Source organism: Bos indicus, chromosome 17 (genome assembly GCF_029378745.1).
Source record: "Bos indicus isolate NIAB-ARS_2022 breed Sahiwal x Tharparkar chromosome 17, NIAB-ARS_B.indTharparkar_mat_pri_1.0, whole genome shotgun sequence".
NCBI classification, from domain to species: domain Eukaryota; kingdom Metazoa; phylum Chordata; class Mammalia; order Artiodactyla; family Bovidae; genus Bos; species Bos indicus.
The window spans coordinates 45109130-45131157 of NC_091776.1; the positions used below are offsets into that span (position 1 = coordinate 45109130).

General features: G+C 46.2%; 1 protein-coding gene, 1 long non-coding RNA gene and 1 pseudogene across 16 annotated transcripts in view; 1 reads left to right on the forward strand and 2 right to left on the reverse strand.

Moving 5' to 3' along the window:
- Positions 1–1314: 1314 nt before the first annotated feature.
- LOC109571437 (tRNA (cytidine(32)/guanosine(34)-2'-O)-methyltransferase pseudogene) lies at positions 1315–14352 on the reverse strand (annotated as a pseudogene).
- Positions 14353–14361: 9 nt separating this feature from the next.
- LOC139176718 (uncharacterized) lies at positions 14362–16277 on the forward strand. 2 transcript variants are annotated; one of them, XR_011561131.1, is made up of 2 exons: positions 14362–14835; positions 15023–16277. It is a non-coding gene; the product is annotated as an uncharacterized lncRNA (long non-coding RNA). The 2 variants fall into 2 exon arrangements; XR_011561130.1 differs by having other exon boundaries at positions 14366–14591.
- Positions 16278–16318: 41 nt separating this feature from the next.
- The window catches only part of EP400 (E1A binding protein p400), a 107198-nt gene continuing 101488 nt past the window's right edge, over positions 16319–22028 (reverse strand). For all 14 annotated transcript variants that reach the window (XM_070769317.1, XM_070769322.1, XM_070769313.1 and 11 more), the window contains 2 exons: positions 21578–21655; positions 16319–19287 (listed from right to left, as the gene is read on the reverse strand). In XM_070769317.1, the coding sequence (XP_070625418.1) occupies positions 19015–19287; positions 21578–21655 (351 nt within the window). In that variant the 3' untranslated portion in view covers positions 16319–19014. The remainder of the gene's footprint in view (positions 19288–21577; positions 21656–22028) is intronic.

Consider the following 22028-nt stretch of genomic DNA (forward strand, 5'->3'; position numbering starts at 1 on the left):
CCGTGCAGCTGCTGTGTGACCGCAGTCCCACACCTGGGCACATGCCCCAGAGAATGAACGTGTGTTCACGCAGGACAGTGTTCCTCCTAACAGCCAGGGAGTAGAAACATCCCAGGTGTTCATCACCTGATGAATGGATGAGAACACAGGGTGTGTGCGCACCGGAATAAAAGGAATGAAGTGTGGACGTGGGCTGGGGAGGGGCAGGCAAGGGCAGTGGCTGGCTGGTGGTGGGTGCAGTGCCCCGTGGTGATAGGGTTATTGGAAATCCCGGCTTGCCCCTCAGCTTGCCCTTTTCTTTACATCCAGACACGCTTATATCAGAAGAAGGTGACTAAAGACAACAGCTGAGCCTGAAAGTTTTGTAATAAATACTAGCAGGACAAAAAATTGCAGTATCACGTTTACCGAGTATTGTGGGGTGGCCAGGCTAGCCCCAACCCCACTGTCCCAGCAGGGCCCAGGGTATGCACAGTGGCCCCGAGCCTGTCCACGAGTTCTCAGATGGGGTGCAAGTGGCGGGGAGGGTACACGTGCAGGGATACAGGTGGAGGCTCTGGGCCAGGTCAGCAGAGAGGGCGGGAGGCCAGGAGGCTTCAACCAGGGGCCAAGGGTGCCATGTGCTGAGGACTCCATGTAACTGTGCTCCTGAGCAGTGGGAGTGGGAGGGGGTCTGAGTCCAGACCTGCTGGCATCCTCCCTTCCAAGGAAGTAGCCAAGTGACCACAAGGAAACTGGACATGGCTTGCCTTAGACTTCCCTCTGAACCTGGAGATACAGAGTCGGCCTGCAGCAGCCCCTGCACCTGCTGGGCCCCCAGGGCCCTACGTGTCTGGGAGACGGGAGGGAACAGTGCTTTTCAGGTGGGCTGGAGGTACAGGTCACTTTTTGGTGCTGGGTTTCAACAGTGACCTGCTAGGCATTTTATCTGGAATAAAAAAAGACTTCAGGAAAGAGTGAAGTAGGAGGGATTAACAGTGCTGCTGCTGCTACTAAGTCGCTTCAGTCGTGTCCGACTCTGTGCGACCCCATAGATGGCAGCCCACCAGGCGCCGCCATCCCTGGGATTCTCCAGGCAAGAACACTGGAGTGGGTTGCCATTTCCTTCTCCAACGCGTGAAAGTGAAGTCGCTCAGTTGCGTCCGACTCTTAGCAACCTCATGGACTGCAGCCTACCAGGCTCCTCTGTCCATGGGATTTTCCAGGCAAGAGTACTGGCGTGGGGTGTCATTGCCTTCTCTAATAGTGCAGTCAACCAATTAAACTCATCAAAAAAGATATGTCATTACCAGAAGCAGGGACTGGAAATGGTCAAAAGGTACAGACTTCCATTTATTAGGTAAATAAGTACCAGGAATGTAATGTACGACATGACAAGTATAATTAGCACGCTGTAGATTATACATGATACGTATGAAAGTTGTTGAGTAGATCGTGGACTTCCCTGGTGGTCCAGTGGCTAAGACTCCACACTGTCATTGCAGGGGACCTGGATTCCATCCCTGGTCGGGGAACTAGATCCCACATGCCATAAGTAAGCAATCCTGCATGTTCCAAGTAAATCCTTCACTGCATGCTGCAGTGAAGATCAAAGATCCTTTATGCTGTAACTAACACCTGGCATGGCCAAATAGATAAATTGAAGAGTAAATCCTGAATTTTCACCATAAGGAAAATTTTTTTCTATTTAATGTTCTATCTACATGTGATGAACATTCACTAAACTTAGTGTGATAATCCTTCCATGGATGTGCCAGATCATTATGCTGTCCACAGTGCTATAGGTCAACTACATCTCAATAAAACTGGGGAAAAAGGAAAGAATGGAAGAGGCTGGGAACGTGGCCAACCAGCAGTGGCCTTGGGCCCACCGAGCAGCAGGGTAGGCTGGCGGGCACTGAGCTCACGAAGGATCTAGGGGGACTCTTAAATAACCAGAACTGCATCCCCCAGGGTTTAGGAACTGGTCATGTTTCAGGCGGCCCCCAGAACAGGGGGCCTAGCGGGGACCCGAGTCCAGCAGCTGCACTGGTCACAACATCCCTGGGCAGTCTGGTCTGCCCTCCTATGTGACCCCTGGGTCAGGCCAGAAGACAGCGTGGTCTCAGTGCAACTGCTCTGCTGCCCTCGCCCACCTAGGGGTGCAGGGTAAGGATGGGGAGTGAGGCAGCTTTGCCGGGTTGGGGTAGGGAAGGCAACAGCAGGTCCTGTCATCCAGGAAAGACCCAGGTGCTGCCTCTGAGCTGGAGCTGGGGAAGGTACCATACCGTGGGGCAGCAAAGGCTCCCTCCTGCTAAAGAACAGTCTAGAATGTGCCCACAGGTGCTTCTGGGAGCTTTCTCTGGCAGATGTGTGAAGGGGGTGCCCTGGCCTGACAGTTTCCCCTCCCCCAGCACATAGCCACCTTCTGATACAAGAGACAGAAGATGATGGCGAGGCTACAGCCACAGCTCTGAACACCTGTGTGTGAACCTGCATCTCCACTCAGCATCATGACAGAGTCAGGCATGAAAGGCAAAGAAGGGGGCTGTCGGGTATCACCAAATACTCCATCTATGACCGGGCACTTGTCATAACCTTATAAAACTACGTGTGACCACACGACTCTTAAATAACCAAGGGTCCAGCTCATGCTCCCCTCTGTGAATCCCTATTCCCATCCCATTCCCCCACAGATCTAACATTTTTTTGGGGGAATTATTTTATAGACCCCAGATCATGTGTCTCTGCAATAGAAATGTGCTCAAAAACCGACCACAAGACTCTTAAGTATTCAAAAATAGTCTTCTGGGTTGATAAACTGGTACAATTATTATTGGTATGACAAGTATACTACAATTATAGTAAATAATTACTAAATATAAAAAGTGAAATCTAACAGATGGAGAGGGCTATCTCTTCTTCAATTAGTTCCTATATCCACAGGATTCAATGTCAACTCTATTGTTTTCCAATTTACAGATCAAAACACCGAAAAAAATCCCATTCCCAAAAATAAACTGATGGGATGAGGAAGAGCTTTGTTGTTGAAACGTTCCTCAATCCTTTGCTCCCTTTCTGAGCTCTCGGGTCTGTGGCCAAAAACCACATCCAGACCAGTGCCTTCCTAGCTGGAAGGACGAGTCCTGCAGGTGGAGACAAAGCAGAAGCCACCACCTGGCTAGAAGCAGCTGCAGCCCCGCCCCAGCCCACATGAGAGCATCTGTCCTCAGACCTGCGCCCACAGGGGGCAACTGCGGGCACAGCAGGCAGAGGGAAGGATGAGGGGTGTGAAGGCTGCAGAGGCCACTCCCCTGGAGCCATGAGGGAGGCACTCCTCGGAGCCTGTTTATCCCAACACCAGAAAGAACGTTCTGGTTTCCAGAGTTATCACTGAGAAGTTAGCCAGGTTTTCCCCACACCCCTCTCAGTCACTAATTTTCTAACAGACAGTTTACTCTCCCATGAAGTTTTCAAAAATCTGCAGTGAAATCTGCATCCAGTAAAAATCACCACCCCCACCCCCGGCCTTTCTTTTCTGGGCAGCTTGTGGGATTTTAGTTCTCCAACCAGGCCTTGGACAGTGAAAGCTTGGAGCCCTAACCACTGGACCTCCAGTGAAAGTGTCAGTCATGTTCAACTCTGCAACCCCATGGACTGTAGCCTGTCAGACTCCTCTGCCCATGGAATTCTCCAGGCAAGAATCCTGGAGTGGGCTGCCATTTCCTTCTCCAGGGGATCTTCCCCAACTCAGGGATCGAACCTGAGTCTCCTGCGTTGCAAGCAGACTCTTAACCTACTGAGCCACCAGGGATCTGGTAGTGGACCGCCAGGGAAACCCCAAATTTTCTGGATGCATGGTATTGTGAGTGTTGAGAAAGGCTATGAACAGGACATTTGCATCACCCCCAAATCTCCAATGGCCCTTCTGAGGTCAATCCTTTCCCCTACAGCCATCTCACCCCTAAAATCCCCAAGCTGTAGTCTGACTCTATAGTTTTGCCATCTCCAGGATGTCATATAGGTGAAATCATACAGAATGCAGGGGCTTCCCTGGTGGTTCAACTGGTAAAGAACCTGCCTGCTAGGAGATGTAAGAGACGTGGGTTTGATCCCTGGGTCGGGAAGATCCCCTAGAGAAGGAAATGGCAGCCAATCCAGTATTCTTGCCTGGAAAATTCCACGGACAGAGAAGCCTGGCCGGCTACAGTCCATGGGGTCGCAAAAGAGTCAGACATGACTGAGCATGCATGCACAACTACAGAATGCAGCCTTCGGTGTCTGGCCTCTTCCTTTCTGCACAGTACACTTGAGATCTGCCTGCCGTCCCAGCACCAGCAGCCTGGTCCTGCTTCCCGAGTGCTGTGTCATCATCTGGAGGGAACGCAGTTTGCTTCTCCCTTTGCCAGGTGAATGACTGGGTTGCTTCCAGTTTGCGGAGATGATGAATAAAGCTGCTCTCAATGTTTGCATACAGGTGATTATGTAAATGCCTGTTTTCATCTCTCGTGTGTGAACAGCGAGAAGTAAGGTTGCTGGGTCAGAGTAAATGATGGTTTAAATAATACAAGCTGCTTCCAAAGAGGCTTTACACTTTCAAGTGCCCACCAAGAGCATGGGAACGGGCTGTCCTACATCCTCAGGAGCCAAGGTCTTCACTGTTGAGCCAGTCTAACGTGTGTGTCCTTGTATCTCACTGCTGTTTTTTAAATATATGAACTTTTAAAAATCAGTACATCTAATTATGAGATCTTATTCAAAGTAGTGGCCAATGTGAACAACATTTTAAGATACCTGCAACTGTAACACAACACAAAAGTAACTGATCAAAAGTAGTAGTGGGAAAGTTGCAGGCATTGCTTTTACTACCGTGATTATGCCGCCAGCGTTCAGATTCCCGAGTAAAGCTAAAATTCCAGCTATATCCGTGAAAATAAAGATGTAATATTTTCTTCCATCAAGTTCACAGATACTGCTGACTTCTACGAGGGTTTAGAAGTCCTGCTTTCAGAGTAAATTCTGGACACATTCAGGACACACGGCTGCGAAGATTTAGAGAAGAGGCAGGACCCTATTCAAGAATCCCCTGTGCAGTGCAGATGTATGTTCTGTGATGTTTCTGTCCTTGCTGTGTTTGTGGGCTGGAGGTTCCCACTTGGAGCCTGTATGTTCAGGACTCGCTTTGATGTATTTGAAAACAAGTTCACCTACTCAAGTTATGGTTTTCCTTGAACAGCAAACAGCTTCCAAGTCCTTATCAGACTGCCAGCTTAGTTAACGTGTTAAGGGGAATAATTCATTTCACTGTCTTCTACCTCAGAGGTCAGCAGGGTGTGACCTGCGGGGCGGCCAGGGATGGGGGCAATGTGGACACTGTGCTGATGGGGTAGTCCTGGGGGCAGATCTTCTTGGCCAGCCGCCCCTTCTTCTTCAATGCTCAGGCCTCCTGGTACAATGGTGAGAGGGTGGGGGCTGAGTGCGTGGAGTCTACTTCTATTCTGAGCCGTCTTCTAGGTCCTGCGGGTAACCGCAGTCTGAATCATAGGCGCTCTGGACCCCACAGGTCACAAACGGCACAATGACGCGAGTGGGGCCATCTAATTGGTTGAAATCTGGATCGTAAGAGTGGTCTAGCAGCGGCTTGGACAGGTCAGGCAGGAAGCCCTCAGGAGGGTCATAACCCTTACAGACAGCAAAGGCCTCGATGCTGGCGTTCCGGCTGCTCCTGGGCTTGGCACAGAGCACGCTGGAGAAGAAGACACGCAGCTGGCTGTAGACCAGTGTCACATCCCGGCCTCGGAAGATCTTGGCCACAAAGCAGCCCCCTGGCTTCAGGACGTGTGTAGCAATGTTCAGGGCAGCTAGGAGGAGCTGCGACTGCATATACTCATCGACATCATGGAGGCCGGTCACATCAGGGGCCCCATCGCACACCACTAGGTCTGCGGGGCAGTCCTCAAAGTGCTGGACGATCTCCTTGGCAGTGGACAGCTGGGTGATGTCCCCCTGGATCTGCACCACACCTGGCAGTGGGGCCATAGCCTGCAGATCCACAGCCACCACGTGGCCAGAGCCCTGGCCCCCGATCTTCTGACTCAGCACCTGGGTCCAGCCGCCTGGGGCCGCGCACAGGTCAACAGCCCGCATCACGCCTTGGAAGAGGTGGAATTCCTCATCCAGCTGCAGCAGCTTGAAGGCGCTGTGGGCACGCCAGCCAGTCTCCTTGGAGAGGTGGTGATAGACATCCTGCTTGTCCTCTGATGTCCGGCCCATCTCACAGTTTGTCCAGGCACCTGCCAACAGTAAGCTCAAAATTTCAGTTTGGAGAAAAGGAGTGAAGCAGGTTGCCAGTCCAGGAGCAGTACAAGCCTCGGCGAGAGCGCAAACCAGTGAGATTTCAGGATTTCAGTTTGTGTTCTCAGTTGATCTGAGTATGTCGCAGATGCCTAAGGGCAAGCCTGTCATCAAGGAAAGCGGTCGTTTGTGCGAAGCGGAGACCAGACCTGAATGTACCACGAGTTCTAGTATCTCGTGCCTATGTGGCCAGTCTGGCGAACTCTCTCACTGCTGTTCTGCTGGGGGCACAGGTTCAATCCGTGGTCAGGTCAGGAAACTAGGACCCTATATACCATGTGGCATGGCCAAAAACGAAAGAAAAGAAAAATGAATTATTTCTCATTAAGTTTTCACAGTTCTTCATTGGGAAATGATAAGAAATATACAATATACTGGTCTCTGTCCCCGGCTCCTGACACAGAGCTCCTAGAACCCATGGAATCTCCTGAGTGTCAAGGCTGCCAGGAGGGTCTTTTGATCTAACCAGGTGACTCTTGGTGGGCTCCTGGCCAGAGGATGATCACCAGAAAGACTATATACTATGGTCAGAAGCTTGGAACCTTCAGCCTTACTCCCCATCCTCTGCGGAGTAGAGAAGGGCTAGACATTGAGTTAATAATCAGGCCCAAGTAATGGGACCTCCACTGAATCCCAAAGGACAGGTCTAGGGAAGCTTCTTGCCGGGTGAATGCAGGAAGGTGTGGAGACTGGAGCCCAGCGAGGGCACAGGGGCTCCACACGCCTTCCCCACACTCTGCCCTGTGAATCTCTTCCATCTGGCAGTTCCTGAGTTATACCCTTTAATCATAAACCAGTAACCTAGGAAGTAAACTTTTCCTGAGTTCTGTTCTAGCAAATGATTCAACCTGAGGATAGTGGAATCCTCCTGATTTATAGCCGGTGGGTCAAATGGCCAGGTGACAACCTGGTCTAACTGGCACCTGAACTGGGGTTACCTGAGGGGCTCTGCGCTAGCCTTGGGCTCTCAGCATCCAACTGCGCTCTGCCAGGACAGCTGGCCAATGTCATGGGAACCTGGAGAACTGCTTGGTGTGGGAAACCCCACACATCTGGTGTCAGAAGTGCTGTGAGTGCAGAAAATACGTGTTTTATTATTATTTATATATTCTATGTACTTCATGTATGGATGTGAGAGTTGGGACTGTGAAGAAAGCTGAGCCCCAAAGAATTGATGCTTTTGAACTGTGGTGTTGGAGAAGACTCTTGAGAGTCCCTTGGACTGCAAGGAGATCCAACCAGTCCATTCTGAAGGAGATCAGTCCTGGGTGTTCATTGGAAGGACTGATGCTAAAGCTGAAACTCCAGTACTTTGGCCACCTCATGTGAAGAGTTGACTCAATGGAAAAGACTGATGCTGGGAGGGATTGGGGGCAGGAGAAGGGGACGACAGAGGATGAGATGGCTGGATGGCGTCACTGACTGGATGGACGTGAGTTTGAGTGAACTCCAGGAGTTGGTGATGGACAGGGAGCCCTGGCCAGCTACAATTCATGGGGTCGCAAAGACTCGGACACGACTGAGCGACTGAACTGAACTGATGTACTTCATAAGTTGTGTCTTTTGCAAATGTTTTCTCCTAGTAACTCTTTTCATTCTCTAAATATTTTTCACATAGCAAACTTGTTTTTAAATTCCACTTTTTTTCTTTTATAGATTGTGCTTTTGGTGTTGTATCCAGGAAATCTTTTTTAAAACTTTTATTTTTGGCTGCACCAGGTCTTCATTGCTGCACATGGGCTTTCTCTAGTTGGGGCAGGTAGTGGCTACCATTTGTTGGGGTGCCCAGGCTTCTCATTACAGTGGCTTCTCCTGTTGCGGAGAACAGGCTCTGGGCACCCGGGTTCAGTAGTTGTGGCACACAAGCTTAACTGCTCCCAAGATCAAGGATCGAACCTGTGTCCCTTGCACTGGCAGGCAGATTCTTATCTACTGTACCACCAGGGAAGTCCCAAGAAATTTTATCCAAGGCTACAAAGATTTTTTTCCTGTATTTCAGAATTGTGAGTTTTACATTTCCGATCCATTTTGCATCCATTCCTATGTATGGTATGAGGTAGGGATTGAGATTATTGCCATAAAGTTTTAAATTTCAGTTGTTTTAGTTTCTAGATCTGGTTCATGTTTCCATCTGCTTGGTCTCTGATGACCCTGTCTCTTCTCCATGCTTGTTATTTCCTCCTTTTGCTTCTTTCACTATATTAAATACATTTTGCTTATCGTATTCTAGATCCAGCAATTCTATCATCTAACATATCTTCAGCTGTGAGTCTCACTCCTGAGGGCTCTGTGCTATGTATATTGTGGTTTTCTATTATGAATGTGCATTCTGGGGGGTCCGCTGGCCTGAGGCTTGGAGGTGAGGGTTCCTCCAGTGAGGCTAACATTTTCTGAGGTCAGTCCTCTGGGCTTAGACATGGTGCTAATGGCTTCCCTCACTGATTATTCACAAGACCACCAGCAGACCAAGCCCACCATCATCCCATGTGACACAGAGGGAACTGAGGCTGAGAGGGGAGCCTCTCGCATAGGACAAAATGCAGTTGGTTTCTTCAGCCCCTCCACTCCTTCACAACTTGGGACTAAAGCCCAGGACACAGGCGATTTCCTATTTCCAAATGTGCTTGAATAAAGTACATGTATTGCAGACAAATATATTTTGTAAGATGTTCAGATCTCGTTTCTTCCATCACAGTACATCATATAAATTCAGGGGAAACATTTTTAAGTTTTTCAGATCACATTATCTGATACAGAATTTCTTTTAAAGATTTTTATGTGAACCATTAAAAAACTCTTTATTAAAGTCACAAAGTTGCTTCTGTTTTGTTTTGGCTTTTTGGATGCATGGCATGTGGGACCTCAGCTCCCTGGCCAGGGATCAAACCCACACCCCCTGCATTAGGAGAAGTCTTTTTTGTTTTTTAAATTTTTTTTTTTTGTTTATTCATTTATTTGGCTGTACCAGGTTGTAGTTACAACATGCAAACTCTTGCTTGTGGCATGTGGGATCTAGTTCCCCAACCAGACATTGAACCTGGCCGCCCTCCATTGGGAGTGCAGAGTCTTAGCCACTGGACCACCAGGGAATTCCCTAGAAGGTGAAGTCTTAACCACTGAACCTCCAGGGAAATCCCTGATATAGAATTTCTATGCAGAAAAATTTGAAGGAAAAAAAATTTTTTTAATTTATTTTTCTGCATCTGGTCTTACTTTACTTGCAGCATTAAGTGATCTTCATTGCTGTCTGTGGGATCTTTAGTTTCGGCAAGTGAGAGCATGGAGTCTTAACTACTGGACCACTAGGCAAGTCCCAAAAACTTTTTCCCATGTTTTTTTTTTTTTTTTTTTAAATTTTATCAGTGTACAGTTGAAATGAAAAGTTGCTTAATTATATACAAAAAGAAACAGAGATGTCATAAAGGAAAAAACAATTATGTAAAAACGTTCTGTGGGTGTGTGTTGTGGTTAGTTGCTCAGTAGTGTCCAACTCTTTGCGACCCCACGGACTGTAGCACACCAGGCTTCTCTGTCCATGGAATTCTCCAGGCAAGAATACCAGAGTGGACTGCCATTCCCTTCACCAGAGGAACTTCCTGACACAGGGATGGAACCCTGGTCTAGTGCATCGCAGGCAGATTCTTTACCATTTGAGCTATAGGCCAAGTCCTATGTTTTAACAAAGTAAAAATGTTCTGAACAAAGTTAAAAAGACAAAAATAATCAAGGGGGAAATAATATGCAGTATTTTATTTATAGCTGCAAAGGGAAAATATCCCTAATATAAAAACAGCCCCTACAAATTAGTAAGGAAACAACTTACTGGGGAAATGGCGAAGAGTATGAAGGGCATCTACAGAAGAGATGACAGCGGGCAACAGCAGCTGAGAAAAAGTAACAGAGCTCAACAGCAGAATGCCCTTTCACTTACTCAACTGGCAAACCTTCATGATGTAAAGTAAAGGGTCCTCCCCTACACGGCATACAGGAATATAAGTTGCTATATTTGGGGAGAAATATTCTGTCAATACCTGTTAAGATTTTTACAATTTATTCATTTTTAAAACCAATCATTTATTAAACTTTTTATTTTATACTGGAGTATGGTTGATCACAATAAACTGTGGAAAGTTTTGAAAGAGATGGGAATACCAGACCACTTGGCCTGCCTCTTGAGAAACCTATATGCAGGTCAGGAAGCAACAGTTAGAACTGGTCATGGAACAACAGACTGGTTCCAAACAGGAAAAGGAGTACGTCAAGGCTGTATATTGTCACCCTGCTTATTTAACTTATATGCAGAGTACATCATGAGAAACGCTGGGCTGGAAGAAGCACAAGCTGGAATCAAGATTGCCTGGAGAAATATCAATAACTTCAGGTGTGCAGATGACACCACCGTTATGGCAGAAAGTGAAGAGGAACTAAAAAGCCTCTTGATGAAAGTGAAAGAGGAGAGTGAAAAAGTTGGCTTAAAGCTCAACATTCAGAAAACTAAGATCATGGTGTCTGGTCCAATCACTTCATGGAAAATAGATGGGGAAACAGTGGAAGCAGTGTCAGACTTTATTTTGGGGGGCTCCAAAATCACTGCAGATGGTGACTGCAGCCATGAAATTAAAAGACGCTTACTCCTTGGAAGAAAAGTCATCACCAACCTAGACAGCATATTCAAAAGCAGAGACATTACTTTGCCAACAAAGGTCCGTCTAGTCAAGGCTATGGTTTTTCCAGTGGTCATGTATGGATGTGAGAGTTGGACTGTGAAGAAAGCTGAGCCCCGAAGAATTGATGCTTTTGAACTGTGGTGTTGGAGAAGACTCTTGAGAGTCCCTTGGACTGCAAGGACATCCAATAAATCCATTCTAAAGGAGATCAGTCCTGGGTGTTCAGTGGAAGGACTGATGCTGAAGCTGAAACTCCAATACTTTGGCCATCTCATGCGAAGAGTTGACTCTCATTGGAAAAGACTCTGATGCTGGGAGGGACTGGGGGCAGGAGGAGAAGAGGACAACAGAAGATGAGATGGCTGGATGGGATCACCAACTCTAAGGACATGAGTTTGAGTGAACTCCAGGAGTTGGTGATGGACAGGGAGGCCTGGCGTGCTGTGATTCATGGGGTCGCAAAGTCGGACGGACACAACTGAGCGACTGAACTGAACTGATGGTTGATTAACAATGCTGTGACAGTTTCAGGTGGACAGCAAAGGGACTTAGTCATACATATACATGTATCCATTCTCCCCCTAACTCCCCTCCCACCCAGGCTGCCACATAACACTGAACAGAGTTCTGTGCTATACAGTAGGATCCCTATTAAGATTTTAAATATGTGTATCTTTGACCCATTATCCTAATTTAGTTCCTACTAATGGGAATCTATAGAAACAAAGCAGAATGACCTACGTTTTAAAATACTTACCTCAGCTTTCAGTGACTGGAATCAAAGATCTCTCTTGGTAAACATCACATTGCACTTGAAAATACGTGGGTTATTTTCAAATATCTTTTGATATTAATTTCTAACATAATTCCACAGTGATAAGAAAACAGACTCTGTATGATTTAATACCTTTATACCATGAAATTTTTGCACCTTGTTTTATGTTTCTGGATACGTTCCAGTGTCTCCTGGTTTATACTCTATGGGAACTTAAATAAAATTTTTATTCTGCTGTTGGGTGAAAACTGTATAAATCTTAATTATGTTGAATTGGTTCATAGCATTTTCAGGTCTACTATATCCCACATTTCTGTCTATTCATTCTATTATTTTTGAGAGCTTGATAATGAAACCAAATCCAACTAAAAATCTTAATTTATCTACTTAAAAATAATTGTGATAGTGGATCTATATGTAACTTTGTTCTGTATTTTCCAAGTCTCCTGTCAATGTGTTATCATACTTTCATAATTTAAAAAATTAAAAAAAATTTTTTTAAAATACTCACCTCAGTATGACTCTTTAGTGGTAAAAGCCGGACTCTAAGTGAAAAACCCATCAATGGGGAATAATGAAATAAATATAGTATATGCTCACTGTGGATTATTATCAGACATAAAAAGAATTAAGTTGTTTATCTCTTGACTTGAATAGCTGTTGGAGATCTATTATGTGAGGAAAAAAAGTGGGGTGGGGTGGGGTAAATAGGTCTAAGGACAGAGAACAGAAAGGAATTCTTATTTTTCTATGTTGTTTGAATTTTATGAGACTATTTAAAAACTAACTGGTTAAGACTCCATACTTCCAATGCAGGAAGGGCAGGTTCAATCCCCGGTCAGGGAAGTGTGATTCCATATGCTGTGGTGTGGTCAAAAATAAATAAATCAAAATACAGAAATAAGCCAGGTGACTTTCCTGGTGGTCCAATGGTTAAGAATCCACGTTCCAATGTAGGGGGCATGGGCTGGATTCCTGATCAGGGAACTAAGATTCCACATGCTGTGGGACAACCAAGCCTGCAATACCGCAACTAAGACCTGATGCATCCAAATACAGAAGTAAATAAATAAGTACTTTAAAAAAGTAAGTCAGACACAAATATGTAATCTCTGTGGCAGTTGGAATGAAACAAACACAGGAGAATAACAAAGCTGGGTTTTCCTTCTTCTTAGAGTACCTCAGCACAACTCTGCATCGAGCACAATCTTTCACCACTCTCCTCCACATGGTCGGTGTCACCAAAACTTTGAGGGGCCAAGACTCATTTTAGACCATTTTGTTCTCCTAGTCCAAACGTGTCGTGCCCCATAGTTCTCAGGGTCATGTCTGAAAACCATATTCTTATACCACCCGACAACTGATGATCCTCCCAAAACTTCCCCAAGGACCCCTACATTGCATTATCAACTTTCAAATATTAAAACTTCACTGCTTTGGGGCATCCATAAAGGAAACTTATGATGATAACTGATATTTAATTATTAATATTATGAACCATCAGTGGTGTATCAACAGGCCCAGGAGTACAGAGAGTCACACCCAGAAGTACTCTGTATCACGCTGTTCTCATTAAACCTATTTTTCTTCGCAATCTCATCTGCTACATATTGTTAAAGGAGAAACTTCTATTTATCTATTACCTCGACGTCAACATTAAGTAGACACTTTTATAAATAAACTAACATGTCCATTTGCTTGGCTAAAGGTTAGAGAAATGTGTGTGCAAAACCTGAGTCATTTTGTAGGCGTTGGCCATCTCTACACAATACACAAAGCCCCTAGGAAGATTTTAAGATTCGACATCGCATCTGGAAAATAAACCTGGTTTTGAGAGACCCTCCACGCCCTCAGTTCTGCAGACGCTGAGACAGCACGCGTCATTCTCAGACCCCGGCCCCGTGAGTGAGGCTGGAGAACCGTTAACCCAATCTGGCAGCCTGGGAGCCTAGAGATTTTTCGCACGTGAACTGAGAGCTACTCGAAGCTAAACCAGGTTTCCGTGAGGAAGAAATCCTTGTCAGCTTCGGGGACAGACTTCCGTCCCTGAAACTACGCAAAGGTGTTCACAGTTCTCGCTGGGTCCTGGGGAAGGCCTCCGGGGAGAGGGGGTGGGGAAGCGCCTCTTCCGACTGACGCCCCCGGCGGGGTCGCCAGACGACGCGCCGACATGGAGCACCCGCAGGCGTCAGCACCGAGGACAGCGCCCTCCAGGGGCCGGCTGGGGGCTCCCGGGAAGAGAGACACCAGGGCAAAGGTCACGGGTGGGGGGCAGCGCGGAGAATTGAGGATGAGGTGGGCCGGGGGAACCGCGGGGCCACTGGCGGGCGCGGGGGCTGAAAGCTGCGCCGCCATGAGCACGTCCCCCCCGCCCCCCGCCCCCCGCCCCCCGTCCGGGTGCGGACAAGCTTCTGCACTCACCGTGGCTGCCCGGCGACACGGCGGCGAGCGCCAGCGGGGCGAGAGCTGCGTCAGCCGGGTGACCAGGCCCTTTCCACTTACCAGCCGGCCGGCCTAGCCCAGTGCGCAGGCTCAGCGGTGTAGGAACCGGAAGGAGAGGCGGGATGCGGGCGGGACCTGCGCGCGGGTGCTCGGTCAGCGCCTGCGCACTCCCCCGGCCTTGTTCACCCGCGGTCACCTGGGCCCAAGCCCTCGTTGAATCATTCTGTTTTGCGTCCAACTCGTCCGTCCGCTCCTCCCCCGTCCCGTCCACCCCCTCATCACATACTTAATTACCTGTTAACGGTGACGAAGCACATCTCGTCCTTGCCCTGATAGAACCTGCAGTCCAGGGAGGAGGGGACACACATCAACAAGTAAATAACCAATTAGAAAATAAGGCTAGGCCAGACAGGCCGAGCAGCTTGAGAAAGGGAGGTGGTGGTTCAGTGCCTATTTTCAGTTGGGGGAAGGGAGTCAGAAGACGCCTAATAGGCTAAGCTGGGATATAAAGGTCCACAGGGATAATTTGTTTTCTCCTGTGACCAGGGAGATGGTCCAGTGTGTCTATCCCTGGTTTCACTCTTGCTGCCACTAAACACCATCTGCACTGCAGACAGGGTGAGCTTTCAAAATTGAAAATCAAGTCGTCCTCCAGGTTTCAACCTTCCCCATTTGCTTGGAATGAAATTCAGATTGCTTGTCATGACCTTGTCCCTGTTTCTGCATGGTACTTACACTGTTTTGAATTCTTCTATTATCTGTATGGAGTATGAGAATGTAACCTCCTTTTCTACTCTGCTCATAGATTTAGCTCCAGGGCCTTGAAAACAAATTGCCACATGGTGTGAAAAGAAGAGAAGCGAAAAGCAAAGGAGAAAAGGAAAGATATAAACATCTGAAGGCAGAGTTCCAAAGAATAGCAAAAAGAGATAAGAAAGCCTTCTTCAGCGATCAATGCAAAGAAATAGAGGAAAACAACAGAATGGCAAAGACTAGGGATCTCTTCAAGAAAATCAGAGATACCAAAGGAACATTTCATGCAAAGATGAGCTCGATAAAGGACAGAAATGGTATGGACCTAACAGAAGCAGAGGATATTAAGAAGAGATGGCAAGAATACACAGAAGAACTGTACAAAAAAGATCTTCACGACCCAGATAATCATGATGGTGTGATCACTGACCTAGAGCCAGACATCCTGGAATGTGAAGTCAAGTGGGCCTTAGAAAGCATCGCTATGAACAAAGCTAGTGGAGGTGATGGAACTCTGGGAGTTGGTGATGGACAGGGAGGCCTGGCGTGCTGGGATTCATGGGGTCGCAAAGAGTTGGACACGACTGAGCGACTGATCTGATCTGACCTGATCTGATGCTCAATAAAGGGATTCCCTGGTGGTTCAGACAGTAAAGCCTCTCTATCCTGCAATGCAGGAGACCTGGGTTCGATCCCTGGGTTGGGAAGATCCCCTGGAGAAAGAAATGGCAAACCACTCCAGTACTCTTGCCTAGAAAATTCCATGGATGGAAGAGCCTGGTGGGCTACAGTCCATGGGGTCACAAAGATACGACTGAGCGACTTCACTTCACATGCTCAATAAACATTAGCTGAATAAACCAATAATTTTCCATCTCTCTCATTAGCTTTGATTTTCTTAAAGAAATGAACCAAGTGTTGCTTTTTCAAAAAAAATTTCCATCACTAGTGATAAAGCTGGCATTTAATATGCTTCAATAAATATTTGCTGAAGAGGATAAAATAGGACCACAGCACAGCTGGGTAAACACTGCTACCTTGTACAAGGTAGTACTGGAGAACAAGAATATTATGAATAATAAAATGCATCCGGTCTTTCCTCCCTGTGTGGCTTTGGAACAGAGTGGCCAAGAACGCATGGTCTCTGAGGAGAGAACTGGTGATTTCACTGAAAGACTCCATTCCTTCTAGTTCCTTCTACTCTGTGGGGGAGAGGCAAGGAGAAGAAAACTTCAGCTTCCAACACTACTTGGTTTCTCTGTATTTTGTTTTCACATGAATGAAATAAATACAATATCTTACTTTAACTTGAACAGTAGTTTTCTATGAAAGACAAAACAAACAAGCATATAAAAAGGTCAATTTATTATACCTTTTGTTTGGTGGGATATCAGTGCCCTTTAAAACCCTACTATTCAAGTACAAATGATTATGTTTACAAAGTATTTACAATTTCAGTCTTCTTTCTTTATATTTTAAAACACAACAGCTATCTGGACACAACAATTAACAAAAAATCCTGAAGGTGGCAAAAGGGAAAGCCTCTGCCTGAGGAGGCTCACTTCAGTCTCCTGCTTCCCTCAACCCTCTGACCACCACCCGGCCCCCACTAGAACAAATGTCTCTGAATCAACGAAAAACTGGGTGACTGATTTCCACGGTGGCCAATTCCAGTTTGACAGTGTTTGGCTGCTTTATGTTCTGAAGATTTCTTTCAATCATTACCACTGCACTGGGGTGGGGGTCGGGGGGGGGGGACCCTATTCTGCAAGGTAATATGGGATTCTGCCAACAGTATCAATCTGAGGAAACCTGGAAAACACCACCCTAAACTCACACTTAAATATGTAAAGTTTAACCTTTAAAACAGAAGGTCAAGAAAACAATACACTGGAACTTTTACCTACAAATGACACTATGGAAGACTATGAGGTCAGTGGCGACATCTAGATGTTACTAAATTGAGTGATACCAATAAAACTATTTTCTCTCCCATATCTTGCGACAGGAAATTGCAAAGGAAACAACTTCTTTCACTCACATGGTAAGACAGGGCAGGAGTTCCACACTGCAAATATTCAGACTCCAGTTCTGTTCTCTTAGAAGGCTTTTGAGAGACTTTTCTAAATTTTTCTTCTAGTGTTCTAGATTAATAGAGGACTTCTATTCAGGCAGCTATTTCTAGGATATTCTAAACACTCAACATTTCACCACCATCTACAAAGAGACCGTCAACACTCCATGAAAGATAAGAACAAAACCATCGGCTGCACAAATTAAAATAAGCTGAAAAGGAGAATTCCTTTTTAGTTTTGCACATTTGAGGATTTAAAAAAATGTAGAAACTCTCCTCAGCACTCAGCTATGAAGTATTTCCTGCACGCAGTACTCTCTCATCACAGCAGGTACCAAAGCACAATGAACAAGTCAGAAGGCAAATTACAGTGTTCTGTTTTGGTATGTTCAATTTATTGAAATGTTAAATCCCTCCCACTTTCAACACCTCATTTTAACTTTTTTCCAAATTTCGTGCCAAGAAGGCAAAAATGAGCTGCTTAGTTGGCTTCACTAAGGTATCAATTGCCATACTGCTGTCCACATAAATTGATGGGAAATAAGAAAAATTCAGGACAGAACACTTTCCTTTTTGTCATAAAAAGTGATATAAAGGGGGAGGAAACTGATTAAAATGAAAAATCTCTTGGTATGCTAAAACTTTTCCTTAGTACACAGAGACCTCACACAACCTGATCTCCAGGACGAAAACTGTAAAATATGCACGGAGACAGAGCAGAGAGGGTGTCATCAGACGAGTGCCTTTTCCTTGGGTGGACACTTCCAGGTAAGCAGACATCATCACCCAATCAAGTCCACTGCAGTTGCCATAGTGGGGAAAAAAAAAAACAACACCTAAAAGCAGCAAACACAGGGCCGCCTCTCTGCCCCTCAACCATGGGGCTGCCACGCCAAAGAGCTTGGACAGCTCCCCGCTTTAGGCAGAAACCCAAGCAGCCGATCTACTCACAGATGAGACATGACAAGTCTAGTATGAAGATGCCACCACATCCATTTCTGTAGATTATACTTGTAGGTGCATAAACACACCACCTGTATAGAGACTTCTCACCTCCGCAGGTCACGCCTGGGCTCGGCCTGAGAGCAAAGGGGCGATGCAGGCTGCCTGCCCTCAGTGGGCATCTGGCCCCACCCTGCACTCAGCGGTGCACTCTGCAGTGTGACGACCCTTGCACAGCACTCTGGGCCCTGAACCACTCCCAGATGGGAGCCTCACAAAGTCTTCGGGAGCTGCCTCAATACTCTAAGTCCAATTACAAGTTTATCCAAAACCTGGGAAAATACTGTGGATGTACTGGGATGGGAGCAGTCCCAAAGGTTCCGTTTACATGGAAACTGGTCATTCTAGGGGAAGCCACACCAGTGCTCTTTGGAATGAAAATTCAACCTCAGGTCACTTCCGTTCAATGCCAGCTGGGGACACGTTATAAATGTGCTTCGATATGTATCAGCCTTAAGCCTCTCCTTTAAGGGTCCAAACAAGTCACATTTTAGGAGGGAGGGGAAAAATCACACTGGTTTTCTCTGAGATGACCTACCTTAGATGTTAGACAGTTTTTCTCCTCCCATACTGTGTTTTCAAATAGGAATAAAGAACCAAACAGAGGCAGATGCTGTCAGACCACGTTTTAGCTTCTATGGTCTACTTTATGACTCACTGCACCTTCCAAATGGCTGCTTGCAACATGCAAAACACTGTACACTAACAGAGAAATTCTAGCTGGCTTTCAAGACCCAGCACTATTGCTCTGGAGGAGAAACTAAAGGTCAAACACCTAGGAAAAACTGCCACTGTCACTTTTTCGATCAGTTACGTAACACAGAAAGGGTGTTCGCTGAGAATTGCCGCTCCAGGTGCTGAACATCCCACAGGACCCAGTCCCAGGGTTCAGTAAATAAAGTCTATCCCATCTTGGTAGGACGGTGGAACGCACAGGTAGCCCGCCTGGGGCTGCCCCTCTGTCCCAACTAGGGGCACGGAGGTTTGGTGGGCGTCTTTAACCTGACGGCAGGGACCCTCATCTGGAGCTTGGGCTGCTGGTTCGGGCTGTCGGAGGCGGCTGGCACCTGGGCAGGGGTGGGGACACCAGGGGTCTGCAGCTGGGCGGCCGCTGTGGTCACCACTTGCTGCTGCATGAGCTTCTGCTGCACCACCTGTGCTGTCGCCGTCACCGCAGGGATCATCTGGACCTGCTGCCCAGCAGCTGTCGCCTGGGTGAGAGTCACAGTCTGAGGGGAAGCCTGAGCCAAAAGAGAAACACACAGTGTCGAAAATGCATGTCAGATGACACACAAAATTAAACACTCTTGGGTGTGGGAAGGAGGGGTGTTTAGAAACTTAGCTAGCACGAATGCATCTGTGAAGTGTAAAAACTACCCAACATATCAAAATAGGACCTCCAGTGTCTAACCAAACAAAAGTCAGAACACTGAACTATTGGTGCTTTTAGGCTAAAAGTGGATGATGCCTCTGGGGAAACGCACACGTCAACGACTGGGGACTGACAGCGCTGGTGTTCAGCTTCTAATACCATTTGGTTTCTTGAAATCTACGTGCCAGCGTGATTTTGAACAAAATAAAATTATTTTAAAGCACTGCTTTTATACTACCACATTTCTCAGCAGTAAATAAAATGGTAAGAACCCGAAAGCTAGGCTCTGTTAGGAAGGTGTGTTAGGTTGGTGCAAAAGTAATTGCAGTTTTGGATTGTGAATTTTATAGGCTCAAACACATTTTTATTAGTCAAAATAGGAACCATTAAAATCAACACATTTTTGCCAATGGGAAGTAAGTTTGCTTATTCTTCTACCATAAAAATCTGTGCTTCTGGATTCAATGAATTCTTGAAAAGCATTTTCTGCATCCTGCTTGTGGTGAATGTGTTTTCCCTGCAAAAAGCTATCAAGAGATGAGATGAGTATGGTGGATGAGGCAAGAGTTCACAGCCCAATTTGTTCAACTTTTGAAGCATTGGTTGTGCGATGTGCAGTCGGGCGTTGTGAAAATTGGGCCCTTTTTATTGACCAATGCCAGCTGCAGGTATTGCAGTTTTCGGTGCATCTCATCAATTTGCTGAGCATACTTCTCAGATGTAATGATTTTGCCAGGATTCAGAAAGAATTCAGAAAATCAGACCACTAGCACACCACCAAACAGTGACCATGAACATTGTGGGTCCGAGTTTGGCTTTGGCAAGTGCTTTGAAGCTTCTTCTTGGTCCAGCCACTGAGCTAGTTGTCGCTGGTTGTCGTATGAATAATCCACCTTTCGTGGCACGTCACAACCTGATCGAGAAATGGTTCGTTGCTGTGTACAGTAAGAGAAGACGGCACTTCAAAACGATTTTTTTTCATTTGCAGTCAGCTCATGAGGCATCATGTATTCAGCTTTTTCACCTTTCCAATTTGTTTCAAATGCCCAGGGATTGTAGAATGGTTGATGTTGAGTTCTTCAGCAATTTCTCAGGTAGTTGTAAGAGGATCAGCTTCTATGATAGCTCTCAATTGGTCATTGTCAACTACTGATGGCTGGAAACTATGCTCCTCATCTTCAAGGCTCTCGCCTCCTTTGGAAAACTTCTTGAACCACCAGTGCACTGTATGTTTGTTAGCAGTTTCTAGGCCAAATGCGGAGAAGGCAATGGCACCCCACTCCAGTACTCTTGCCTGGAAAATCCCATGGACGGAGGAGCCTGGTGGGCTGCAGTCCATGGGGTCGATAAGAGTCCGGCACGACTGAGTGACTTCACTTTCACTTTTCACTTTCATGCATTGGTGAAGGGAATGGCAACCCACTCCAGTGTTCTTGCCTGGAGAATCCCAGGGATGGAGGAGCCTGGTGGGCTGCCGTCTCTGGGGTCGCACAGAGTCGGACACGACTGAAGTGACTTAGCAGCAGCAGCAGGCCAAATGTGTCACTGATATTGTGAGTTTTGAATTAAAAAAAAATCACTCAGATTTGCTTTTTGTCTAACATTTCCATAGTCTAAAATAAATCTAAAATAAACAGGAAGTAATAAGTCATTAGCAAAAAACATTAAGTGAGAACTGCACATTAAAATGATGTATAACAACCACATTTATTAAGAATGTATTCCAATATCAAACAGCAAATTTCAATAATGCAAAAACTGCAATTACATTTGCACCAACCTGATAAGTCCTGGTTGCTGCCTGTATTATTCTACTTCTGAACTCAAGGTCAATACGAGCAGATTCTCTTTTCTTTGTTTCCCTAAAACTCATGTGTGGTGGCTTCAGCTGTCATGATACACCTAAGATTACTGGCTGAAGGAAGAATCCCAGAAATGAGCCCCTTCTCTGTACACATGACACTGAGTCTGAACACATCTGTTCAGGCTTTTTCCTGCCAGATTAACGATATCAAGTGTTTTCCCCAAAGTTAACTGCTTTTTCTATACTATGAAAATGACAAGCAGTTCTCTAGGAATTAAAATTCTGTTTCTTCAGAGAGAAACCGAGATCTCTCTCTGTGAGTACCTCCTAGGTGGCTCTGGTCTCCGGATCCTACCTGTTGGGAAGCAGAGGCGACCTGCTGGATGCTGGCCACGGGTGTCTGCTGTTGGACAACTTGAGGGATTTTTGCAACCTTGGACAAAAGGAAAAAAGCCAAACACAGAGGCCGAATCAGTGTGTGCACGAAAAGACATTTCTCACCCTTTCTCTCCTTCTCAGCTCTTAATGCAAAACAAAAACAAAAACAAAACAGTGGTCAGATGCCACAAAATAGCAACTCTCAAAGTGTGCTCACCTGGAGCCCAGAAAGTTGGTTATTGCACTTTTGTACTGAATAACAATTGTCTTCCTAATCTGTAATCATCTGTAATCTGAGGCTTTACTGGTCTCATATTTCAGACAGTCACATTTTTCTTTTACTAAAAATCTCTGGAAGTTTACGTGAGAGAATTAAATGGAAGATGGGACATTTGGGCGCCACTCCAGGCGTGCTTCCACTGTGAAGC